This window comes from Microcaecilia unicolor, chromosome 1 (assembly GCF_901765095.1).
Source record: "Microcaecilia unicolor chromosome 1, aMicUni1.1, whole genome shotgun sequence".
In the NCBI taxonomy this organism is placed as follows: Eukaryota; Metazoa; Chordata; class Amphibia; order Gymnophiona; family Siphonopidae; genus Microcaecilia; species Microcaecilia unicolor.
This window is the reverse complement of record NC_044031.1, coordinates 738,034,000-738,057,345: the sequence shown is the minus strand read 5'-3', so window position 1 is coordinate 738,057,345 and position 23,346 is coordinate 738,034,000. Positions and strand designations below refer to the sequence as shown.

Below are 23,346 nucleotides of genomic sequence, written 5' to 3'. Positions count from 1 at the left end.
ACTGTCTATAGGGCTTCATCCGCTCCATGTAAAAGGCCAATGCTCTCTTGCAGTCCAAGGTGTGCAACTTGTATTCATCAGGGCGGGTATGAGGACGGGGAAAAAATGTTGGCAAGACAATTGACTGGGTCAGATGGAACTCCGACACCACCTTCGGCAGGAACTTAGGGTGCGTGCGGAGAACTACTCTGTTGTGATGAAATTTGATATAAGGTGCATGAGCAACCAGGGCCTGAAGCTCACTGACCCTACAAGCTGAAGTAACAGCCAGCAAGAAAATGACCTTACATAAGTACATAAGTAATGCCATACTGGGAAAAGACCAAGGGTCCATCGAGCCCAGCATCCTGTCCACGACAGCGGCCAATCCAGGCCAAGGGCACCTGGCAAGCTTCCCAAACGTACAAACATTCTATACATGTTATTCCTGGAATTTTGGAGGTCAAATACTTCAGATGGCAGGAATGCAGTGGCTCGAAAGGAGCTTTCATCAGCTGGGTGAGAACGACGTTGAGATCCCATGACACTGGTGGAGGTATGACTGGGGGCTTTGACAAAAGCAAACCTCTCATGTAGTGAACAACTAAAGGATGTCCAGAGATAGGCTTACCCTCTACACGACAATGATAAGCACTAATTGCACTAAGGTGGACCCTTACGGAGTTGCTAGAAGGTATTCAAGCAGGGTCTGTGTAGGACAAGAAAGAGGATCTAGGGCCTTGCTGTCACACCAGACGGCAAACCTCCTCCATTTGAAAAAGTAACACCTCTTCGTGCAATCTTTCCTGGAAGCAAGCAAGACTCGGGAGACACCCTCTGAAAGACCCAAGGAGGCGAATTATAAGCTCTCAACATCCAGGCCGTGAGAGCCAGAGACTGGAGGTTGGGATGCAGAAGCGACCCCTCATTCTGGGTGATGAGGGTTGGAAAACAATCCAATCTCCACAGTTCTTCGGATGACAACTCCAGAAGAAGAGGGAACCAAAACTGACAAGGCCAGAAAGGTGCAATCAGGATCATGGTACCGCGGTCTTGCTTGAGTTTCAGTCTTCCCTACAAGAGGTATGGGAGGATACGCATACAGAAGGCCTGTACCCCAACAGAGGAGAAAGGCATCCAACGCTAGTCTGTCGTGGGCCTGAAGCCTGGAACAAATTTGAGGGACCTTGTGATTGATCTGAGTGGCAAAAATATCCATCGAGGAGGTGCCCCATGCTCAGAAGATCTTGCAGACAATGCTCATGTTCAGCGACCATCTGCCAGACTGTTGTTTACGCCTGCCAGATAAGTGGCTTGGAGAAACATGCCATGCTGACGAGCCCACAGCCACATCTGAATGGCTTCCTGACACAGAGGGCGAGATCCGGTGCCCCCCTGCTTGTTGGTGTAATACATGGCAACCTGATTGTCTGTCTGAATCAAAATTATTTGTTTGGACAGCCGATCTCTGAAAGCTTTTACAGTTTTCCAGACCGCCCGTAATTCCAGGAGATTGATCTGAAGACTTTTTTCCCCGAATGGACCAAGCTCCTCGACTGTGAAGTCCATCTACATGAGCTCCCCACCCTAGGAGGGATGCATCCGTCATCAGCACATTTTGTGGCCGAGGAATTTGGAATGGACGTCCCAAGGTCAAATTGGATCGAATTGTCCACCACTGAGGAGAACTCCGGAAGTCGGTGGACAGTTGGATTACATCCTCCAGATCCCCTGTAGCTTGACACCACTGGGAAGCTAGGGTCCATTGAGCTGATCTCATATGTAGGTGTGCCATGGGAGTTACATGAACTGTGGAGGCCATGTGCCCCAGGAGTCTCAACATCTACCGAGCCGTGATCCGTTGGGACACTCGCACCATGGACACTAGGGACAGGAGACTGTCTGCCCTTGCCTCAGGAAGATAAGCACGAGCTATCCTTGTGTTCAACAGAGCCCCAATAAATTCCAATCTCTGAACTGGAACAAGATGGGACTTGGGGTAATTTTTATTTATTTGTAGCATTTGTATCCCACATTTTCCCAACAATTTGCAGGCTCAATGTGGCTTAAATTTGCCGTAATGGCAGTTGCCATTTCCGGGTAACAGAATTACAAATGGTAATGTGTTAAGTTGCATACATACATGGTAACATACATGTAACGTAACATACGTGAACAGATCATGGTATAGATATATATCATGTGCATATATATGTTAAGGAAGAATAAAATATGGTAATACATGAAAGTTCCTGAGTAAGAATTTGGAAGAATAAATTATAGTAATACATGAACGTTCCTGAGTACGAAATTGGGTTGTATAATTCTTTAGGTCATCGACTATGGAGAGACCATATTCGACATAGAGATTGAAGTGGTTAGGCTTATTCATTAGTGGTAAGAAGGTTGATCAGTCAAGTGATAAGATTTCAATTATGTCTATGTCGTGTAAAGTCTTATTTTTTGGTGTTTAAGATGGGTGTTTATGGTGCCCTCTTGAACAGATCTGTTTTCAGTAGCCTTCGGAAGACAGTTAGGTCTTGCGTTATTTTTATGGCCTTCGGTAGTGCGTTCCATAGCTGCGTGCAGATGTATGAGAAACTGGTCGCGTATGTGGATTTATATTTTAGTCCTTTGCAGTTAGGGTAATGGAGATTGAGGAATGTGCGTGCTGATCTCTTTGCATTCCTGGTAGGCAAGTCTATAAGGTCTGACATATAGGTCGGGGCTTCCCCGTGAACGATTTTGTGGACCAGGGTGCAAACTTTGAACGCAATTCGTTCTTTTAGTGGGAGCCAGTGTAGTTTCTCTCTTAGAGGTTTGGCGCTTTCTTATACCGCTTTCCCAAATATGAGTCTGGCTGCTGTATTTTGAGCGGTTTGAAGCTTCTTAATTATTTGTTCTTTACATCCAGCATAAATGGCATTGAAGTAGTCTAGATGGCTTAGCACCATTGATTGTACTAGGCTGCAGAATACTTCCCTTGGGAAGAAAGGTTTGATTCTTTTAAGTTTCCACATTGAGTAGAACATTTTTTTTGCTGTATTTTTCGCATGATCTTCAAGTGTGAGATTTCGGTCGATTGTGACTCCCAGAATTTTTAAGCTGTCTGAGACCAGGAGGGTGTAGTCCGGTGTGTTTATGGTATTAGGTTTGTTTGTTTGTACTATATTGTAAAGACAAGATGAGACATTGTGTTTTTTCTGCGTTCAGCTTTAATTGGAATGCGTCTGCCCATTAGTTCATTATTTGGAGACTGTGTGATTTCATTTGTGATTTCGGCTATATCTTGTTTGGGAATGTATTTCATAACATCATCTGCATAGATGTACGGGTTGAGTCCTTGGTTGGCTAGCGATTTGGCTAATGGTATCATCATTAAGTTGAGAAGTGTCAGCGAGAGCGGTGATCCTTGTGGTATTCCGCATTCAGGTTTCCATGGTGTTGACGTTTTTGAGTTTAATATCACTTGATAGGTTCTTGCTGTTAAGAAGCCTTCAAACCATCTAAGTACGTTTCCTCCAATCCCGAAATAATCCAGGATGTTTGAGAGTATTTGGTGGCTGACCATGTCGAACTCACTGGACATGTCAAATTGTAGGAGGAGCACATTGTTTCCCATTGCAATTAATTGTTTGAATTTGGTTATGAGTAGTTAGCACTATTTCAGTGCTACGATTGGATCGAAATCCTGATTGTGATTCGTGCAGTATGGTGAATTTGTTTAGGTAATTGGTAAGTTGTTTGGTTACCATACTTTCCATTAGTTTGACTACCAGGGGGATTGATGCTATTGGTCGATAGTTGATTGAGTCGTTTAATTTTTTCTTTAGGTCTTTGGGTATCGGGGTAAGAAGTATATTTCCTTTGTCCTTGGGGAATAGTCCGTGTTGCAACATGTAATTCATGTGTGATGTAAGGTCTGTTATGAAGCGTTGGGGGGGGGAGCATTATTAGGTTGCTGGGACTCCAGTTTGGAGTGAGTTTTGGAGAATTTATTGATTGCTTGACTGATGGTTTCTTCGGTCAATAGATCGAAGTTATTCCAGGTTCAATCTGCTGGGTATTCACCGGGAGTTGGGTCCAAGCAGTCCATCAATTTTTCGTGATCATTAGTATTTAGTGGTAACGTGGATCGTAGTTTTATAATTTTATCATTGAAGTATTTGGCAAGGTTGTCTGCTGATGGGATGTCTGTGCTGGTTGTGGTCACCGGTGTGGTGTCTGTTAATTTATTCACGAGTTGGTAGAGTTTATGTACTTCTTTGTAGTCTGGCCCTATTTTGTTTTTGTAGCTCCAGCACCTGAATAGTTACATGCATGGACTGTAGAGCTGCCTCCGAGGCGCTCTTCACCAGCCAATCGTCGAGATAAGGGAACACATGCACTCCAGTCTGCGTAGCGACGCTGCAACTGCTGCCAAGCACTTTGTGAAAACTCAGGGTGTAGACGCCAGACCAAAGGGCAGTACACAATACTGAAAGTGCTGAATTCCCAGACGAAATCGAAGGCACTTCCTGTGAGCTGGAAGTATCGAGATGTGCGTGTAAGCATCCTTTAAGTCCAGAGAGCATAGCCAATCGTTTTCCTGAATCATGGGAAGAAGGGTGCCCAAGGAAACCATCCTGAACTTTTCTCGGACTAAGAATTTGTTCAGCGCCCTTAGGTCTAGGAGGGGACGCATCCCCCGTCTTCTTTTGCACAAGGAAGTACCTGGAATAGAATCCCAGCCCTTCTTCCCCTGGTGGAACGGGTTTGACCGCATTGGCCTTTAGAAGGGCGGAGAGTTCCTCTGCAAGTACCTGTTTGTGCTGGGAGCTGAAAGATTGAGCTCCGGCTGGGCAATTTTGAGGTCTGGATTCTAACCGGACTATTTGAAGAACCCACCGGTTGGAGGTTATGAGAGGCCACCTTTGGTGAAAAAAATATTAACCTCCCCCAAACCGGCAAGTCGTCCGGCACGGACACGTTTAACGTGGCTATGCTGAACTGGAGCCAGTCAAAAGCCCGTCCCTTGCTTTTGCTGGGGAGCAGTAGGGGCCTTAGGCGCACGCTGTTGACGAGAACGAGCGTGCTGGGACTGAGCCTGAACAGGCTGCCCATAAGCAAGAGTGTACCTACGCCTATTATAGGAATAGGGAGCACTCCTCTTCCCTCAAAAAAACCTCCTAGATGAGGAGGTGATAGCAGAAGACGCCCGACGGGAGAGAGAATCCATAGAATCATTATGGTTTTTGATCTGGTCAACCAAATCCTCTACTTTCTTGCCAAAAAGATTATCCCCCCGGCAAGGAACATCCGCCATCCGCTGTTGGACCGAATGATCCAGGTCAGAGACACACAGCCATGAGAGTCTGCGCATCACTATACCCTGAGCAATGATCCTGGATGCCACATCAAAAGTGTCGTAAGTACCCCTGGCCAGGAATTTGCGACACGCCTTCTGCTGCCTGACCACCTGGTGAAAAGGCTCAGCCTGCTCCGGAGGGAGTGCATCAACCAAGCTGGACAGTTGCTTCACCGAGTTCGCAAGTGGATGCTCGTGTAGAGCTGGTATGTCTGGATCTTGGCTGCAAGCATAGAGGCCTGATACATCTTCCTCCCAAAAGAATCCAAGGTTCTAGACTCTCTGCCAGGGGGCACCGAGGCATAGTCCCTAGTACTCTTGGCTCTCTTCAGAGCAGAATCCACCACCATGGACATATGAGGTAGTTGAGACTTCACCATCACAGGTTCACCATGGGCTTTCTTCGGGATGACAGGATTAGAGAGAGGGGACGACCAGTTTTGCACAAGAGCTTCCCTGAGTGTATTATGCAAAGGAGCCGTCGCAACCTCTGTAGGTGGAGAAGGATAATCCAGGACCACGAGCATCTCAGCCCTGGGCTCATCCACAACCTCCATAGGGAATGGAATATCCTTAGACATTTCCTGTACAAAGGAAGAAAAAGAAAGACTCTCAGGTGGAGACAGTCTTCTTTCAGGAGGAGGGGAAGGATCAGAGGGAATCCCGTAGGACTTGTCTGCAGAAAAGTACCTGGGATCATCTTCTTCCTCCCATGAATGCTCATTCTCGGTATTGTACAAAAGCTCTTTCAGAGCAGCCCGAAACCGAGCCTGCCTCGACGTCGAGGAATGACGGCCTCATTGGTGATGTCGAGAAGTTGACTCCTGCCTGGACTCCGGCGAAGCTAACCATCGACATCGAAGGAGAATCGACCCAGGTGGCAGCCGACGTCGATGCCACAAGCGGCACTGAGGCCGGGGCCTCACCACAGGTGAAGGTCCAGATGCCAGTGCAGCAGATGGTAAAGAAGGCGCAATCCTTCCAAAATCTCTGGAAGCAGGGCCCTGATGCGCTCGTCGAGGGCCCCCATCGGAAAAGGCTGGGGGGGGGGGGGGGTCGGTACAGGAGCCAGTGGCAGAGTCTGTAGGGGCTCGAGAGCCGGTTACCAGGCTACCAGAAGACCGAAGCATCAGCACCTCCTGTACAAAGGGAGAGCGATCCTCTCGGCACCGACACTTCTCGGGTGCCGAATCCCTCGACGCCCTGGAGCTCTTGGCACCGTGTGCTGAAGGAGATCGATGACGGTGCTTCTTAGCCTTCGCTCAACGCCCGTCGAGACACCTCGGTACCGAAGAGGAGGATGTGGAATCCTCACGCCTCCTCGGGGCTGGGTCCGATGAAGGTTGGTCCGGGGGGACCTGCATAGCAGGAGGCCTCAAAACAAGTGGAGACCCACTCGATGCCTCACTGCTCCCAGCGCGATGTTGATCGGCAGACATTACCTGTGCTCTTGATGTCGACGCCACCGACTTTGGAACCAATGTCGAAGGACCCCGGACCGATCTCCAAAAAGCTTTTCTCGTTGAGCCTCCCGAGACACTTGGGTCCGTTTTTTCATAAGAGGACACAGCTTACAAGCAGTTGGAATATGATCGGGCCCAAGGCACTGGAGACAGCACGCATGGCAGTCGGTACCCGAGATGGTCCGGTTACACCGAGTACAACATTTGAAGCCGCTGGGTGTCCTCGATGACATGGACAGAAAAATGGCGGTAGCAAAATTAAGAGACACGATTTTGCCAAAAAGAATGGCACAAAAAAAGGGGGAAAACCCCAGCCACGATGAAAAAGAAAGGAAACTTAGAAACGGTGACTAAAACTCAACAAATACAGGGAACTTTTTTTGTTTTGTTTTAAACAAAGACAAAAACAGGTCGAAAAAGACCGAAAAACGAAGACTCTTCTTCCTGGGCCAAAGAGGAACACAGATGAATCCATAGCACCTCAGATGGGGAGAAAAAAAAAAAAAAAAGAACTGAGCTACTCGCTCACGCAACAGGCGGGAAATCGGTCCGCGCATGCACGGTGCGCACCATTCGCACACTAGAAGACTCTGGAAAAAGTCTTGGATTTTTTGCTTGCAAAAACTTCCGTTTCCTGGGCCGACATGGACATCGACCCAATTGTGAGAACAAGCAGCCTGCTTGTCCTTGGATAATAGAGTATTCCTTCACAGCCGGTCCAACATATCCAGAATGGAAGCAGTGTCAGTGTGTCTTGTACACCACGAATCCCAACAAGGCTTCTTCCACAAGAATCCCAGTAAACAGCTCAAGCCTGTTGAGCTGTTTACTGGGGTACTGCTGACAAGGTCAGTGCAGCAAAGCCAACATTCAGAAAAAGAAACAGTCACCCAAGCACAAGGGAGATATATTTCTACCCAAAACAGTAACAGTCGGTCATTTGCACCACCAAGAAAGGGAGTGGTGAAAGGGGAAGAGAGAAGGTACTTAGACTTCTGAATATTGTCCTCTGGCTCAATTAATATCCAATGAAGAGTTCCCCTCCCTCAACTAGGTTCCAGTTACTCAATTGGTCCAAGGAGCTGGCTTCAGAAATGTTTTGTCCAGACTGGAGGTACCTCAATCCCAAGAATCCCGCTCAGGAAAGGGTGAGTGAAAGGAAAAGGACTTGAAACAGTTTAGGGAACACTTGGATGGTTCCATTTTCTTCCAGCTCTTTCCTTAATGCTCAACTTAACCAGAACAATTAGAGCAGGAACCCTCAGTCCTAAAGTTGCCCAGAACCTGTGCAGTGTACCATCACCTTCTGCTGGAGACAGAGAAATACTGATCTTCTCTGTTTGCAGTGCCTTTATAGGAGGAATCACATTGAACTACTTTGTTTCTCTGTCTCCGTCTGCTGGTCAAAGGACAGAACCCACAGGTTCTGGTTTTGCAAGAACGCTAAGGAAACTGAGACTTGCAATTTCTGACCTTTCAGTAAAAAACAAATAGTAAATATGATTTGCTATGCTTCCAGTGCCAGTTAATGTCATCTATCTCACACTACTAACTTCAATACTGTATCACAAGCTCAATGCAGTCATATGGTAAAATTATGCCTTACCTATTGATAATTTTCTTTCCTTTACTAGCAACAGATGAATCCAGGAACTGGTGGATTGTGTCGATCTACCAGCAGGTGGAGGTAGAGACTACAAAGTCAAAGGCAGGGATACCAGACAGCCAGCTCCTCCTCCAATCTTTGTATCTCTATCTCCAGCAGGTGGTAGACTATATCTCAGCAGCTCCTGGATTATTTTCTGGGTTAGGTCCTAGGCCCTTTGAGCCAGGTGACTTGGGGGGGGGGGGGGGGGGGGGGGGCTCGTCTTGTGGCCAGCTTTGGAGGCATACTTAGTTAGCTAGGTCCCTGCATCACCCTGTGAACCCATTTCTCCCTATCTCTGGACTGTGTTTTAGGCAGTAGCCTTCCTCACTAGTAAAAAAAAAAAAAAGAGACATATTGGAGAATGCACTATTCTGGGACAGCCCTACAGCTGCAGGTAGGCAGCGGTATTTCCTGCACGGTTTTTGCTTCCTCTGGGTCGAGCTGCCAGCAGCCTTCCCTCAGAACTCCTGCTGTGAGCTGGTTTAGCGCATTGCTCCCAGATCGTGTTTGGCGGCATTATTTTCTTTGCTGTGGGGAGGCGTGTGCATGGCGGCAGAGTCCGTAAAGCGGTGTGGGGCATGAAAGTTGATGGCGGGCATCTGTCTAAGGCTAAGGAAACCAAGTTATTTGCAAACTAATATGTGCAACCTTACTGCAACATTCCATATATAGTTTACATTTTTTTTTTCTTAAAGATATACAACCAAGGGGCCCTTTTACTAAACTGTGTTAAGGGGTTTTGCAGTATTCTTTCAGTTAGTGCATGGAAAACCTTATGTTAAGTGCATTTTGTGTGAGGGGCATGTCATGGGCGGAGATGGGCATGGAAAGTATTTTGTGGTTAGAGCACTGCAAATACCTTGCACTAGCTAATAAGCACTTAACACCCCCCTAAATAAGAGATGCTAAATGCTACCACCCCAATCCACAGAGAGTACCAAACACTAATGGAACTTTTAACACAAGATCTGTAAAGACAAATGCTGGCAATGGGCCCAAAGGTTGCTGCATTTATTTACAGCTACTGTGTACTAAAGTCCCATGTTGAGCTGTGTGGTAACTGCAAATTTTTGTGTAGTTTAGTAAGACTAGTAAGTTAAACATTATTCATCAGATGTCTGTAAATAAAATGTCGCCTATCTAGGCATTTTTTATTTCTTCCTGTTAGTGTCAATAACAATTAACACTACACTGAAATATTAGAAAATATAATAGTTTTAGTTAGAACTTTCCAAATTCAGAATCCAAATCACAGTCAATCAGAACATCGGCCTTGAATCTTTCGCTGCATCACTGGCTCCTGGTATGTGGCTGGAAAAGGAGGCTGAGTGAACAGTGCACTTGGAAGTTGAAGTACCATCAAATAAAGAATGACACAGGGAGAGGGACCTGCTGGGACAGAGACTGAGCCCACAGGGACGGGGACAAACTTTGTCCCCATGTCATTTTCTATTTTGAAGCCTGTTAATGAACTGGACTGTGAGTGATACCTACAACATTTTGATTTTTTTGGAAAAACAAGCAAACATGCTGGCCACAACTAGCAAAATTTGCATGGGGGATCCTGTACATCCTGATACTAGAACTTCTTCTAAGACGACATCTATTACAGGATGGACTGTGGAAGACAGGATAGCTAGATTGAATCCTGACATTGTTGATGACTTCTTATTAATCCGAAAATAAAAAAATCATAACAGTGCTTCATAGGGCATATTCTTCCCCTCTAGGGCATACAGAACAGGTTGTATTTTATACCCCTGGACATTTTAACAGGGTGGATAAGGATTCCTTGGTGTAGTAGAAATCAGCTATTGCTTTCTCTCTGTAATTTATACACAACAGTTGCAGAACATATTGTTCCTTTTTATACTTTAACAGAAAGATTTAAATATAAAATAATACAAATGTTCGAGGCTTCTGCAGATGAAGACTGAGCCCATAGGGATGGGGTGGGGATGGAGACAGAACTTGCAGAGATGTGGTGAGGACAGAGAGAGAACTCACAGGGACGGGGCAGGGACCAACTTTGTCCCCGTGTCATTCTCTACCATCAGATACTATAACAGGCAACCCTGGACATTCACCATTTGGAAATCTGAATATGTACTAGTGTTGGAACAGAAAATGGAAGTTGAGCAGGCCCCAGTAGGTGAGTGATGTGAGAACTCAAGGCAGCTGGAGGACCGTAGTGGGGGAAGGGAGGTCCTTAAAATTATGCATAGTACTAGAGGTTTTTCATGATTCGGAAAATATTTGGGAATACATATTATACACAGAAGCACATTACATTTGAAAAACTATGGTAAATTATCAGAAAAATCAGAATGCACCTACCCATACTTTTTACCGATTTTCCTTTTTCTTCTGATTTATCTATGGACTTTCTCATTGACCGTTTCTGAAATACTTTCTCATTAGTTGTGGGTGGCAAACCATCTTGTTGAAACCTCTGAGCCTTTACATTAAGTCTGGCCACATTAAGCATCTGTAGGGAGCGGGACAGGGTTTTCATCTTCTGTCTGACTGGAGTACGAGGCATCCCACCTAGGAATTCATATTAGTACATTAAACAAATAATTTGTTGCTACCTGGTAAGCACTAAGCTGCTATTTACTTACTGGTGAGAAAAATGAAGAACTTAAGTTAGTTTTAAATCAAAGCAACAAAATGCTCTTCCCAAGAAAGATGATATAAAGCAGAGAAGAATTCTTAAACACTAACCTCCTCATTATCCCCCCAAACAAGTTCAAATGCATGGAGTATATGCTCTCTTATTAGCAAATGAAGACTAAGAACTAATGACTTGTGACCACATTCTATAAATATCTTGTGCAGCCATCTCCTAGCCAGTATTCTTAGCTGTCAACAGATGGTAGGGCGAGCTATACTGTGCAGCCTAGGCTGGTCTGGTAGATCTCAAGAGGCTCGGTTAGAACCTGGGCAGTTAAAAAAAAATACTTAGAAGGGGGGAGGGGGAGAGATAAAGATTTTTTTTTCCACCTTGAGCACTTGGGGTGCTGCACTCAGGGAGCTAAGGGCCCTTCTGTACCCTCCAAACTCATTTCAGTTTTGAAAGGAGTATGGATTGCCTGCACCTCAGCTCCCCACCCCTCTCATTAGGAGGGGGCCCTTGAGTGCTCAAGTCCGGAGTCAGTTAGCAAACTAATTGCAAAAAAAATTAGGAAAAGTTAATATTGATAAAGAGGATGTTGATTAAAGGCCAGTTCTGGCAGCTGAAGGTAGACAGCCTTCAGTTTGGGTGGGGCGGGGAAGAGGGGTCTGCTGGATTGCAGAAGCACAGCTTCAACAAGCAGCTGTGCACTCTTCACCAACAGTTGCTGTGGGATTGGCAGCAAGCCACATGGCCTGGCAGTGCATGGGGAATGGACCTGGTGCTGACCGATTTGTGGCAGCCACCACTGTGGCTGCAAGCAAGGGCACACTGGGACAGCCCTGGCTGCAGGGTCAGGCACAGAGGGAGGCCTCAGTACAGATGTAGCTGGCATTACAGATGTAGATGGAATCAGTTGTTTGAGGTAGTTGGAGGCACGATTTTGGCAGGAACCGCCACCATCTTGACTTCTGTACTATCAGGGCCAGGCAAGGAAGTTCCCCCAGTCTTCTTTCTCACAGGGTCACAGGAAAATTCTGCAGCAACAGTAGTGAGCCAAGACTCTCTTCAGCAAGGGGTTTTCCTCAAAATTTGTTTTACTAATGCATCAGGTCTTTTGTGGGAAACAGAGCCAGCACATAGTGCAATGTTGGGAAAGACAAGTGATGGATCTCATGGCAATAGTCAAGAATGCAAAAGATTCCTCAGTTCTTCTTCGGTCACAGAACAGAACACATGTTTGTGGGGATAGACACACTGGTACAACAGTGGCCAAGGTCCAAGCTATTGTATGTGTTGCCACTGCTGGGCAGAGTCTTTCAGAAAACAAAGGCCTGTTGGGATCTGGTAGTTCTGGTGGCCCCTAACTGGTCACAGAGGCCTTGGTATGGGGTCATGGAGACTAACAGAAGGAGAGCTTCTGGTGTTTCCTTGCATGGATGAGCTGCAACTTCAGGGACCAGTGCACATGCAGGAAATGTCTCTGTTCTCTTATCACATGGCTAATTGAGAAGGCACAGTTCCAGAAAAGAGGGTTCTCAGAGTCATAGCCATCACTTCTGAATTCCAGGGGTAATTCAATAAGATTATTCATATATGGAAGGTGATAGATGCTTGAAGACATCTGTTTCAAAGGCTCTAGAATTTCTGCAGGATGGTCTGGATAAAGGCATGATCTTAGCCTCCCTGAAAATACATGCCACAGCCTTAGCATGCTATAGAGGTATGATGCACAGTAAATCCTTGGAGTACCCCTGGATGCAGTATGTTTTCAGCTATGTGTGAAGTTGAGACCCCTGATGTGTTCTCTGGTGCATCCCTGGAAGCTGAATATAGTTCCTTCAGCATCAGGAATACATTCTTTGAGCCTCTTAAGAAAGCTCTCTTAAAAGATGTTACCTAAAAACTGTTTCTGGTGGCCATTTGTTCAGTAAGGCACATTTCAGAACTGCAGGCTCTGTCTTGATGAGAGCCCTTTCTATTTATCTCACAAAAGGTGATTCTCCATCTGGTTCTTTCCTTTCTTCCAAAGACGGTGTCTTCATTTTGCATTAACCAGTCTATTCTCCCAGTGCTTTAGTAATTCAAAAGTGGCAAACACACATCTGAATAGATAGGATAGAGGTAGGGTACTATGACACTATTTGCCAAGGACTGAGGAGTTTAAGAAGTCAGACAGGTTTGGGCTGTTCGGGGGAGCCAGGGAAGGAGTCACAAGAGGGATTATGTTCTATGATGAAGAAACAACTAGAAATTTATGTTTGCTGTTTGTCTGGAAAAAAAAAAAAATCATGCATTTCCTATAGCTGGAGCTTGTTTGTGGAACTCTATGCCAAGCTAATTAAGATTTTGTGCATATTTTCAGAAATTTAAAAAATTGATGAAGACTATTTTGTGAAAGCATATATGAATGATTACGGATTGATTTGTCTCAACAGCTCTCTTATCAGTCTATAAGTTAATGATGTATTGACAGTATGAAATTTTGTTTGCTATTGTTGGCGTTTTTTCATAGTGTATGTTTTTATTGTTATCCGCTTTAATTTAAAGCAGGATATACATGTTTTTGAAATAAATAAATTAAGGAGGTCATAGTGTCTACATATTTTGGGGGAGGGGGGACTGGTGCTTTATTTGGATAGAGCATAAGTTGATTACACCCCAGGACATTTGTAATGCAACCATTTGGTTATTCTTTTCTGTGGCACCAAAAGGCTGGATTTTCAGGTTTCTCAGAACGCAGCCTATGGAGCAAGTGCATTATTGGCTGCTCTTTCTGGATCCCACCCTAAGCAGAAACTGCTTTGGTAGGTCCCATGCATCTGGACTGGTCTGGAAGGACAATGAAGTAGAAAATAGATCTTGCCTGCTAATTTTCTTTCCTCGAGTTCCTCCAAACCAGTCCAGGACCCAGTCAAGAATAAAGTGTAGCAAAATAGAATTTATTGACTGCTGGAGGGCAGGGAAAAGGACCCAAATGAAGAAAATAAGAAGCAACATAAGCACTGGCAAGTCAGATGCAAAGAACTGATAAAGAAGGATAAAAGAATATGAAGAGAAACTTGCCACAGAGGCTAAAACTCAGAGTAACAACTTTTAGGGGCACATCAGAAGCAGAAAGCCTGTGAGGGAATCCATGGGACCATTAAATTATTGAGCAGCAAAAGGGGAACTCAGGGAGGAAAGGCCATAGAGGAGAAACAATTCATTGCTTCGATCTTTACGGAAGAAGATGTATGAGATCTGCCTGTACCAGAAATGGTTTCCAAGGGCGATGATGCGGAGAGACAAAGAAATCTCGGTAAAACATGGAAGACATACTGAGCCAAATTGACCAATTATAGAGTAGTAAATCACCTAGATTGAATGGCATACATCCGAGGATACTGAAAGAGCTCAAGCATGAAATTGATGATCTGATGTTAGTAATATGCAACCCATCATTAAAATTGCCTGTAGTACCTGAAGAAGGGTGGCCAATTTAACACAGATATTTAAAACGGGTTCTGGAGTGATCTGGGAAATTACGGTAAAATTATGTATAATCATACCTGATAATTTTCTTTCCATTAATCATAGCTGATCAATCCATAGACTGGTGGGTTGTGTCCATCTACCAGCAGGTGGAGATAGAGAGCAAACTTTTGCCTCCCTATATGTGGTCATGTGCTGCCGGAAACTCCTCAGTATGTCGATATCAAAGCTCCATCCGCAGGACTCAGCACTTAGAGAATTACACCCACGAAGGGACACTCTGCCCAGCTCACCACCGCCGAAACGGGGGAGGGGAATTAACCCAGCTCATCCCCACACAAGTGGGGGAGGGGAATCCGTCCAGCTCATCCCGCGGAGCGGGGGAGGGACACCACACCCGCCGATGCGGGGGGGATCTGGCTTATCCTGCAACCGCAACCGCGGGAGGAGCTGACTGACCCTAACACCGCCGAAGCGGGAGGGGTACAAAACTGCCCTACAGCCGCACGAAGCGGGAGGGAGTGCCGGCAGAATTTTAAGTCTCAATCCAGCCCCGTAAAACGGAGGGGAGAGGAATGCAGCAGCTCACTGTAACACAAACTCGTCTTAACTCTTGAAGAATCCAAGTGAAAAAACTTGAACACGAAGTCTTTCTGAAGTAACTGAAGACTAAACTTGAACCTGAAATGCAACCAGAACAAAAACAATACAGATATCTGGGAGGGGCTATGGATTGATCAGCTATGATTAATGGAAAGAAAATTATCAGGTATGATTATACATAATTTTACCTTCCATATCATCAAGCTGATCAATCCATAGACTGGTGGGATGTACCGAAGCAGTACTCACCCAGGGCGGGACATAGAAATCCCTGACCGCAACACTGAAGCTCCAAACCGGGCCTCCGCCCGAGCAGCCACAGTCAAGCGGTAATGCTTGGAGAATGTATGGGCCGAAGCCCAAGTTGCCGCCTTGCATATCTCTTCCAAGGAGACGGAACCGGCCTCTGCCATCGAGGCCGCCTGAGCTCTTGTAGAGTGAGCCTTCAGCTGGATAGGCGGCACCTTCCCCGCGGCCACATAAGCCGCTGCAATGGCTTCCTTGACCCATCTTGCCACTGTAGGCTTAGCAGCCTGCAGACCCCTACGAGGACCTGAATACAGGACAAACAGATGATCCGATTTCCGGAAATCATTGGTCACTTCCAAGTATCTGATGATGACTCGTCTCACATCCAGATATTTAAGAGCAGAGTACTTCTCTGGGTAGTCCTCCCTACGAAAGGAAGGGAGACATAGCTGCTGATTCACATGGAAGCGAGAAACAATCTTGGGCAGGAAGGAAGGCACTGTGCGAATAGTCACTCCTGCCTCAGTGAACTGTAGAAAAGGCTCTCGACATGAGAGCGCCTGGAGCTCGGAAACTCTTCTGGCTGAAGTGATAGCCACCAAAAAGACTGCTTTCAACGTCAGGTCTTTCAGAGATGCCCTTGACAAGGGTTCAAACGGCGGCTTCTGCAATGCTCTCAGCACCAGGTTGAGATTCCACGCAGGCACCACTGAGTGCAGAGGAGGGCGCAGGTGATTAACTCCCTTGAGAAAGCGCACCACATCTGGCTGCGAAGCCAGGGAAACACCCTTCAGGCGGCCCCTGAAGCAAGCCAGAGCCGCTACCTGGACCTTAAGGGAACTGAGCGACAGGCCTTTGTCCAGACCTTCTTGCAGGAACGCCAACACTGAAGAAATTGGAGCAGTGAAAGGAGAAAGAGAGCCTGCTTCACACCACGCTGCAAAGATACGCCAAACCCTGGCGTAAGCAGTAGAAGTAGAGCGTTTCCTCGCTCTCAGCATAGTGGCGATGACCTTGTCTGAGAAGCCCTTCTTCCTCAGACGCTGCCGCTCAATAGCCAGGCCGTAAGACCAAAGGGGGAGGGATCCTCCATCACCACGGGACCCTGATGTAACAGGCCCTGCTCCACTGGCAGCCGCAGAGGATCGTCGACTGAGAGCCTGATCAAGTCCGCATACCAGGGACGCCTGGGCCAATCCGGACCCACCAGGATTATCCTGCCGGGATGCTTTGCCACCCGGTCTAGTACCCTGCCCAACATGGGCCAGGGCGGGAACACATAGAGAAGCTCTTGTGTCGGCCATTGTTGGAGAAGAGCATCTACTCCCAGGGATCGAGGGTCCCGTCCTCTGCTGAAGAAGCGCGGCACTTGGCAATTGGCCGATGACGCCATCAGATCTAGGCTCGGCTGGCCCCAGCGCTTCGTGATGTCCAAGAACGCCTGAGCAGATAGCTGCCACTCTCCGGGCTCCAAGGTATGGCGACTGAGAAAGTCCGCCTTGACATTCATGACTCCGGCAATGTGGGCCGCTGACAGCTGTTCCAGGTTCGCTTCCGCCCACTGGCATAGACTCATAGCTTCCTTGGCTAGAGGGGCGCTCTTGGTACCTCCCTGGCGGTTGACATAGGCCACAGCCGTGGCATTGTCCGACAGGACCCGTACAGGCTTCAACACCAGTACCGGGATGAACTCCAAAAGCGCCAACCGAATGGCTCTGAGTTCCAGGAGGTTGATAGACCACTTTGCCTCTGCAGGAGACCAGAGCCCCTGCGCTGTCCTTCCCAAGCAGTGGGCTCCCCAGCCCGATAACGAGGCGTCCGTCGTGACGACAATCCACTCTGGGGACACCAGAGGCATTCCCGCAGACAACTTGTCTGTCTGCATCCACCAGCTCAGCGCCTTGCGCACTGCTGGATCCAAGGGAAGACGCACCGCATAATCCTCCGACATCGGAGTCCAGCGCTGCAGCAGAGAGTGTTGTAGTGGTCTCATATGAGCCCTGGCCCAGGGCACTACTTCCATCGTGGCCGTCATAGAGCCCAACAGCTGCACATAGTCCCAAGCCCGAAGAGGAGAGGCTACTAGGAACTGGTCCACCTGAGCCTGAAGCTTGACAATCCGATTGTCTGGCAGGAACACTCTGCCCACTTGGGTGTCGAATCGAACTCCCAGATACTCCAGGGACTGAGTCGGGCGCAGCTGGCTCTTCTCCCAGTTGATGATCCATCCCAGGGAGCTCAAAAGAGCAACTACCCGGTCCACAGCTCTGCCGCACTCTGCATAAGAGGGGGCTCGGATCAACCAGTCGTCCAGATAAGGATGGACTTGTACTCCTTCCTTTCGCAGGAAGGCCGCTATGACCACCATTACCTTGGAAAAGGTCCGCGGAGCAGTAGCCAACCCGAACGGGAGGGCTCTGAACTGGAACTGTCGGCCCAGGACTGCAAAACGCAGAAAGCGTTGATGAGGAGGCCAGATGGGAATATGCAGGTACGCTTCCTTGATGTCCAAGGATGCCAGGTACTCCCCTGCCTTCACTGCCGCTATAACAGAGCGGAGAGTCTCCATGCGAAAGTGCCGCACTTTCAAGGCCCGATTGACCCCTTTGAGGTCGAGGATAGGCCGGACAGAACCTCCTTTCTTTGGTACCACAAAGTAAATGGAGTAACGCCCCTTGCCAAGCTGACTTTCTGGCACCGGAACGACCGCATCCAGGCGGATCAGATTGTCCAAAGTCTGCTGCACTGCCACAGCTTTGACCGGAGACTTGCAGGGAGAGAGTACAAACCCGTCTCTTAAGGGTCGGCAGAACTCTAGCTTGTAGCCGTCTCTGATGACTTCCAGCACCCAAGCGTCTGAAGTTATTGTGGTCCACTCGCCCAGAAACGAGGACAGCCGTCCTCCAATCTGCACTGGGGCGTGGACCAATACCCCGTCATTGGGTACGAGACCCTGGGGGAGGACCGGAGGGAGCACCTCCGGGACGGCGGTCTCTGCGAAAGGAATGCTGCTTGGGGGAGAACTTCCTCTTAAAGGAAGAGGGGGCAGAAGCACCCGACCTGCCCGGGCGGTACCGACGGGCTTCCTGAAACCGTCCTCTGGAGGTACCGGGACGAGCACTAGCCCGAGCCCTGACCTCCGGTAACTTCTTGCCCTTAGACGTGCCGAGATCAGTCACGATTTTGTCCAGCTCGACCCCAAAGAGCAGCTTGCCTTTAAAAGGCAATCTAGCCAGGCGGGATTTTGAGGCGTGGTCAGCAGACCAATGTTTCAGCCAAAGCCACCGCCGCGCAGAGACAGTCTGAGCCATGCCTTTAGCTGAGGCTCTCAAGACATCATACAGCAAGTCTGCCAAATAGGCCAGGCCCGATTCCAGGGCTGGCCAATCATCCCTCAAGGAATGATCCGAGGGGAAAGCCCGCTGCACCATAGTCAGGCACGCCCTGGCCACATAGGAGCCGCAAACTGAGGCCTGCAAACTTAAAGCAGCCGCCTCAAAGGACGACCTTAAGGCCGCCTCCAATCTCCTGTCTTGGGCGTCCTTTAGTGCCGTGCCACCTTCCACCGGCAATGCCGTTTTCTTAGTCACCGCAGTGATTAAAGAATCCACGGTAGGCCACAGATAGGCCTCACGTTCACTCACAGCCAAAGGATAGAGGCGGGACATAGCCCTAGCCACTTTAAGGCTCGCTTCTGGGACATCCCATTGAGCCGAAATTAAGGTGTGCATGGCATCATGCACGTGGAAGGTTCTAGGCGGGCGCTTCGTCCCCAGCATAATGGCAGAGCCAACAGGGGCTGAGGGAAAGACGTCCTCCGGAGAGGATATCTTCAAAGTGTCCATGGCCTGTAACAACAGGTTGGGCAAATCCTCCGGGTGAAAAAGCCGCGCTGCAGAGGGGTCATCCGCTCCATCCGAGCGGGGATCCGTCTTCTCCAAGGAATCCGCAAAGGACCGTTGGGAGACCCCAGACACGCTGCCCTCATCTACATCGGAGGAGACAAATTCCTCCGAAGGCCTGGGAATCAACCCGAGGGCGTTTACCTCTGGGAACCTCAACCTCTTTACCAGAGGAGGGAGCGGGGGCAGCGTTGTGCATGAGGAAGGCCCGATGCAGCAGCAAAACAAACTCGGGGGAGAAACCCCCCAGACTGTGCACTTCCGCAGCCTGGGCAACAGCCCTAGGCGCTCTCTCAACCGGCGCTCGCAACAGCGGGGGAGAGACATGCTGCGCATCCAAAATGGCGTCCGGCGCGAAACTCCGCGAAGGAGCCGCGCGGGAAGAACGGCTCTTAACCTTAGCCGCTTCTGTGCCGTCGCCCAAATTAAGGGCGTTCATGGCATTAATGTCTCCAACCTCAAGGGCGGCCCAAGAAGAAGCCGTCCGAGCCGCGTGGCCGGCCAAGATGGCGGAGGCGAGGAGCGGGGGATGGGCGTTTATGGCGGGAAAAACCGCCACGCCGGAGGAAGGACCGGGACATGCATCGGTCGCGAAACTGTCACCCACCAAGGGCGAATCCGGCTTGAAGACCCCCGCATCCCCTCTAGAAGCGCTCGAGCGACCCGGGGAGCGACCCTTTGCGCCCTCGCCCTCCGACGCCATATGCCACGAGGAGAAGAATCGGGGAACCCCCGCCCGCTATAAAAAGGTAAAAATTACCTGCTGTCCGCTCCGAGTCGTAACGACCTGGTGTCTCAGTGAGTAGCTGCAATAGACGCTTAAATAAACGTCGAAATAAACGCCTTCAAGGCCGTTCAAAATTTTTTTTTTTTTTTTTTAACGGAGCCAGCGGGAGGGGGGAGAAAAGGAGGGACCTGGCACCACCAGGTTTGCACTTGCTCAAAAGAGCCCTCAACCCCAGGCACTCAACAAAACCTAAAAATTAGGCTTGGAGGCCTAGCCAGAGCTGCTGCTGATGTGTGACCACCACCTGCTGAGATAGAGAACATACTGAGGAGTTTCCGGCAGCACATGACCACATATAGGGAGGCAAAAGTTTGCTCTCTATCTCCACCTGCTGGTAGATGGACACAACCCACCAGTCTATGGATTGATCAGCTTGATGATATGGAAAGACCAGTAAGTCTGACGTCAATCCCGCAGATAAGTGAACTCCATTTGATTTTGAAACATCTGATAAACTGCTTTTAATTGGTTTCTTTCTTTACAACATCCGTAAAATCCGCCCCTTTCTTTCCGAGCACTCTACCAAAACCCTCATCCACATCCTTGTCACCTCTCGTTTAGACTACTGCAATCTGCTTCTTGCTGGCCTCCCACTTAGTCACCTCTCCCCTCTCCAGTCGGTTCAAAACTCTGCTGCCCGTCTCGTCTTCCGCCAGGGTCGCTTTACTCATACTACCCTCTCCTCAAGACCCTTCACTGGCTCCCTATCCGTTTTCGCATCCTGTTCAAACTTCTTCTACTAACCTATAAATGTACTCACTCTGCTGCTCCCCAGTATCTCTCCACACTCGTCCTTCCCTACACCCCTTCCCGTGCACTCCGCTCCATGGATAAATCCTTATCTGTTCCCTTCTCCACTACTGCCAACTCCAGACTTCGCGCCTTCTGTCTCACTGCACCCTACGCCTGGAATAAACTTCCTGAGCCCATATGTCTTGCCCCATCCTTGGCCACCTTTAAATCTAGAGTGAAAGCCCACCTCTAACATTGCTTTTGACTCCTAACCACTTGTAACCACTGGCCTCCACCTACCCTCCTCTCTTCCTTCCCGTTAGTGAATGATACATACCTGTAGCAGGTGTTCTCCGAGGACAGCAGGCTGATTGTTCTCACGACTGGGGTGACGTCCGCGGCAGCCCCCACCGACCGGAAAAGGCTTCGCGGGACGGTCGGCACGCAGGGCACGCCCACCGCGCATGCGCGGCCGTCTTCCCGCCCGTGCGCGACCGCTCCCGCCAGTTGAATGACAAGCAATAAAATATGAAACGCAACTCCAAAGGGGAGGAGGGAGGGTAGGTGAGAACAATCAGCCTGCTGTCCTCGGAGAACACCTGCTACAGGTATGTATCATTCACTTTCTCCGAGGACAAGCAGGCTGCTTGTTCTCACGACTGGGGTATCCCTAGCTTTCAGGCTCACTCAAAACAAGAACCCAGGTCAATTGAACCTCGCAACGGCGAGGGTACAACAGAAATTGACCTACGAAGAACAACTAACTGAGAGTGCAGCCTGACCAGAATAAATTCGGGTCCTGGAGGGTGGAGTTGGATTTACACCCCAAACAGATTCTGCAGCACTGACTGCCCGAACCGACTGTCGCGTCGGGTATCCTGCTGGAGGCAGTAATGTGATGTGAATGTGTGGACAGATGACCACGTCGCAGCCTTGCAAATCTCTTCAATAGTGGCTGACTTCAAGTGGGCCACTGACGCTGCCATGGCTCTGACACTATGAGCCGTGACATGACCCTCAAGAGCCAGCCCAGCCTGGGCGTAAGTGAAGGAAATGCAATCTGCTAGCCAATTGGAGATGGTGCGTTTCCTGACAGCGACCCCTAGCCTGTTAGGGTCGAAAGAAACAAACAATTGGGCGGACTGTCTGTGGGGCTGTGTCCGCTCCAAGTAGAAGGCCAATGCTCTCTTGCAGTCCAATGTGTGCAACTGACGTTCAGCAGGGCGGGTATGCGGCCTGGGGAAGAATGTTGGCAAGACAATTGACTGGTTAAGATGGAACTCCGACACCACCTTCGGCAGGAACTTTGGGTGGGTGCGGAGCACTACTCTGTTGTGATGAAATTTGGTATACGGAGCATGAGCTACCAGGGCTTGAAGCTCACTGACCCTACGCGCTGAAGTAACTGCCACCAAGAAAATGACCTTCCAGGTCAAGTACTTCAGATGGCCGGTATTCAGTGGCTCAAAAGGAGGTTTCATCAGCTGGGTGAGGACGACGTTGAGATCCCATGACACTGTAGGAGGCTTGATAGGGGGCTTTGACAAAAGCAAGCCTCTCATGAATCGAACGACTAAAGGCTCTCCAGAGATGGCTTTACCTTCCACACGATAATGGTAAGCACTAATCGCACTAAGGTGATTCCTTACTGAGTTGGTCTTGAGGCCAGACTCTGATAAGTGCAGAAGGTATTCAAGCAGGTTCTGCGCAGGGCAAGAACGAGGTTCTAGGGCCTTGCTCTCACACCAAACGACAAACCTCCTCCACTTGAAAAAGTAACTCTTTTTAGTGGAATCCTTCCTAGAGGCAAGCAAGACCCGGGAGACACCCTCAGACAGACCCAACGCAGCGAAGTCTACGCCCTCAACATACAGGCCGTGAGAGCCAGGGATTGAAGGTTGGGGTGCAGCAACGCTCCGTCGTTCTGCGAAATGAGAGTCGGAAAACACTCCAATCTCCACGGTTCTTCTGAGGACAATTCCAGAAGAAGAGGGAACCAGATCTGACGGGGCCAAAAGGGCGCTATCAGAATCATGGTGCCGCGGTCTTGCTTGAGCTTCAGTAAGGTCTTCCCCACCAAAGGTATGGGAGGATAAGCATACAGGAGGCCGGTCCCCCAATGAAGGAGAAAGGCATCTGACGCTAGCCTGCCGTGTGTCTGAAGTCTGGAACAGAACAGAGGCAGCTTGTGGTTGGTCTGAGAGGCGAAAAGATCCACCGAGGGGGTGCCCCACTCTCGGAAGATCTTGCGTACCACTCTGGAATGGAGCGACCACTCGTGCGGTTGCATGACTCTGCTCAGTCTGTCGGCCAGACTGTTGTTTACGCCTGCCAGGTACGTGGCTTGGAGGAGCATGCCAAACCGGCACGCCCAACGCCACATCCCGACGGCTTCCTGACACAGGGGGCGAGATCCGGTGCCCCCCTGCTTGTTGACGTAATACATTGCAACCTGATTGTCTGTCCGAATTTGGATAATTTGGTAGGACAGCCGATCTCTGAAAGCCTTCAGTGCGTTCCAGATCGCTCGGAGCTCCAGGAGGTTGAT

At 48.9% G+C, this 23,346-nt stretch overlaps 1 protein-coding gene across 1 annotated transcript in view; it reads right to left on the bottom strand.

Annotated features, from left to right (window-relative positions):
* The window catches only part of TICRR (TOPBP1 interacting checkpoint and replication regulator), a 213,342-nt gene that overhangs the window by 116,990 nt on the left and 73,006 nt on the right, over positions 1–23,346 (bottom strand). Inside the window, 1 exon segment of the mRNA XM_030189695.1 lies at positions 10,775–10,984. Within this exon segment, the coding sequence (XP_030045555.1) occupies positions 10,775–10,984 (210 nt within the window).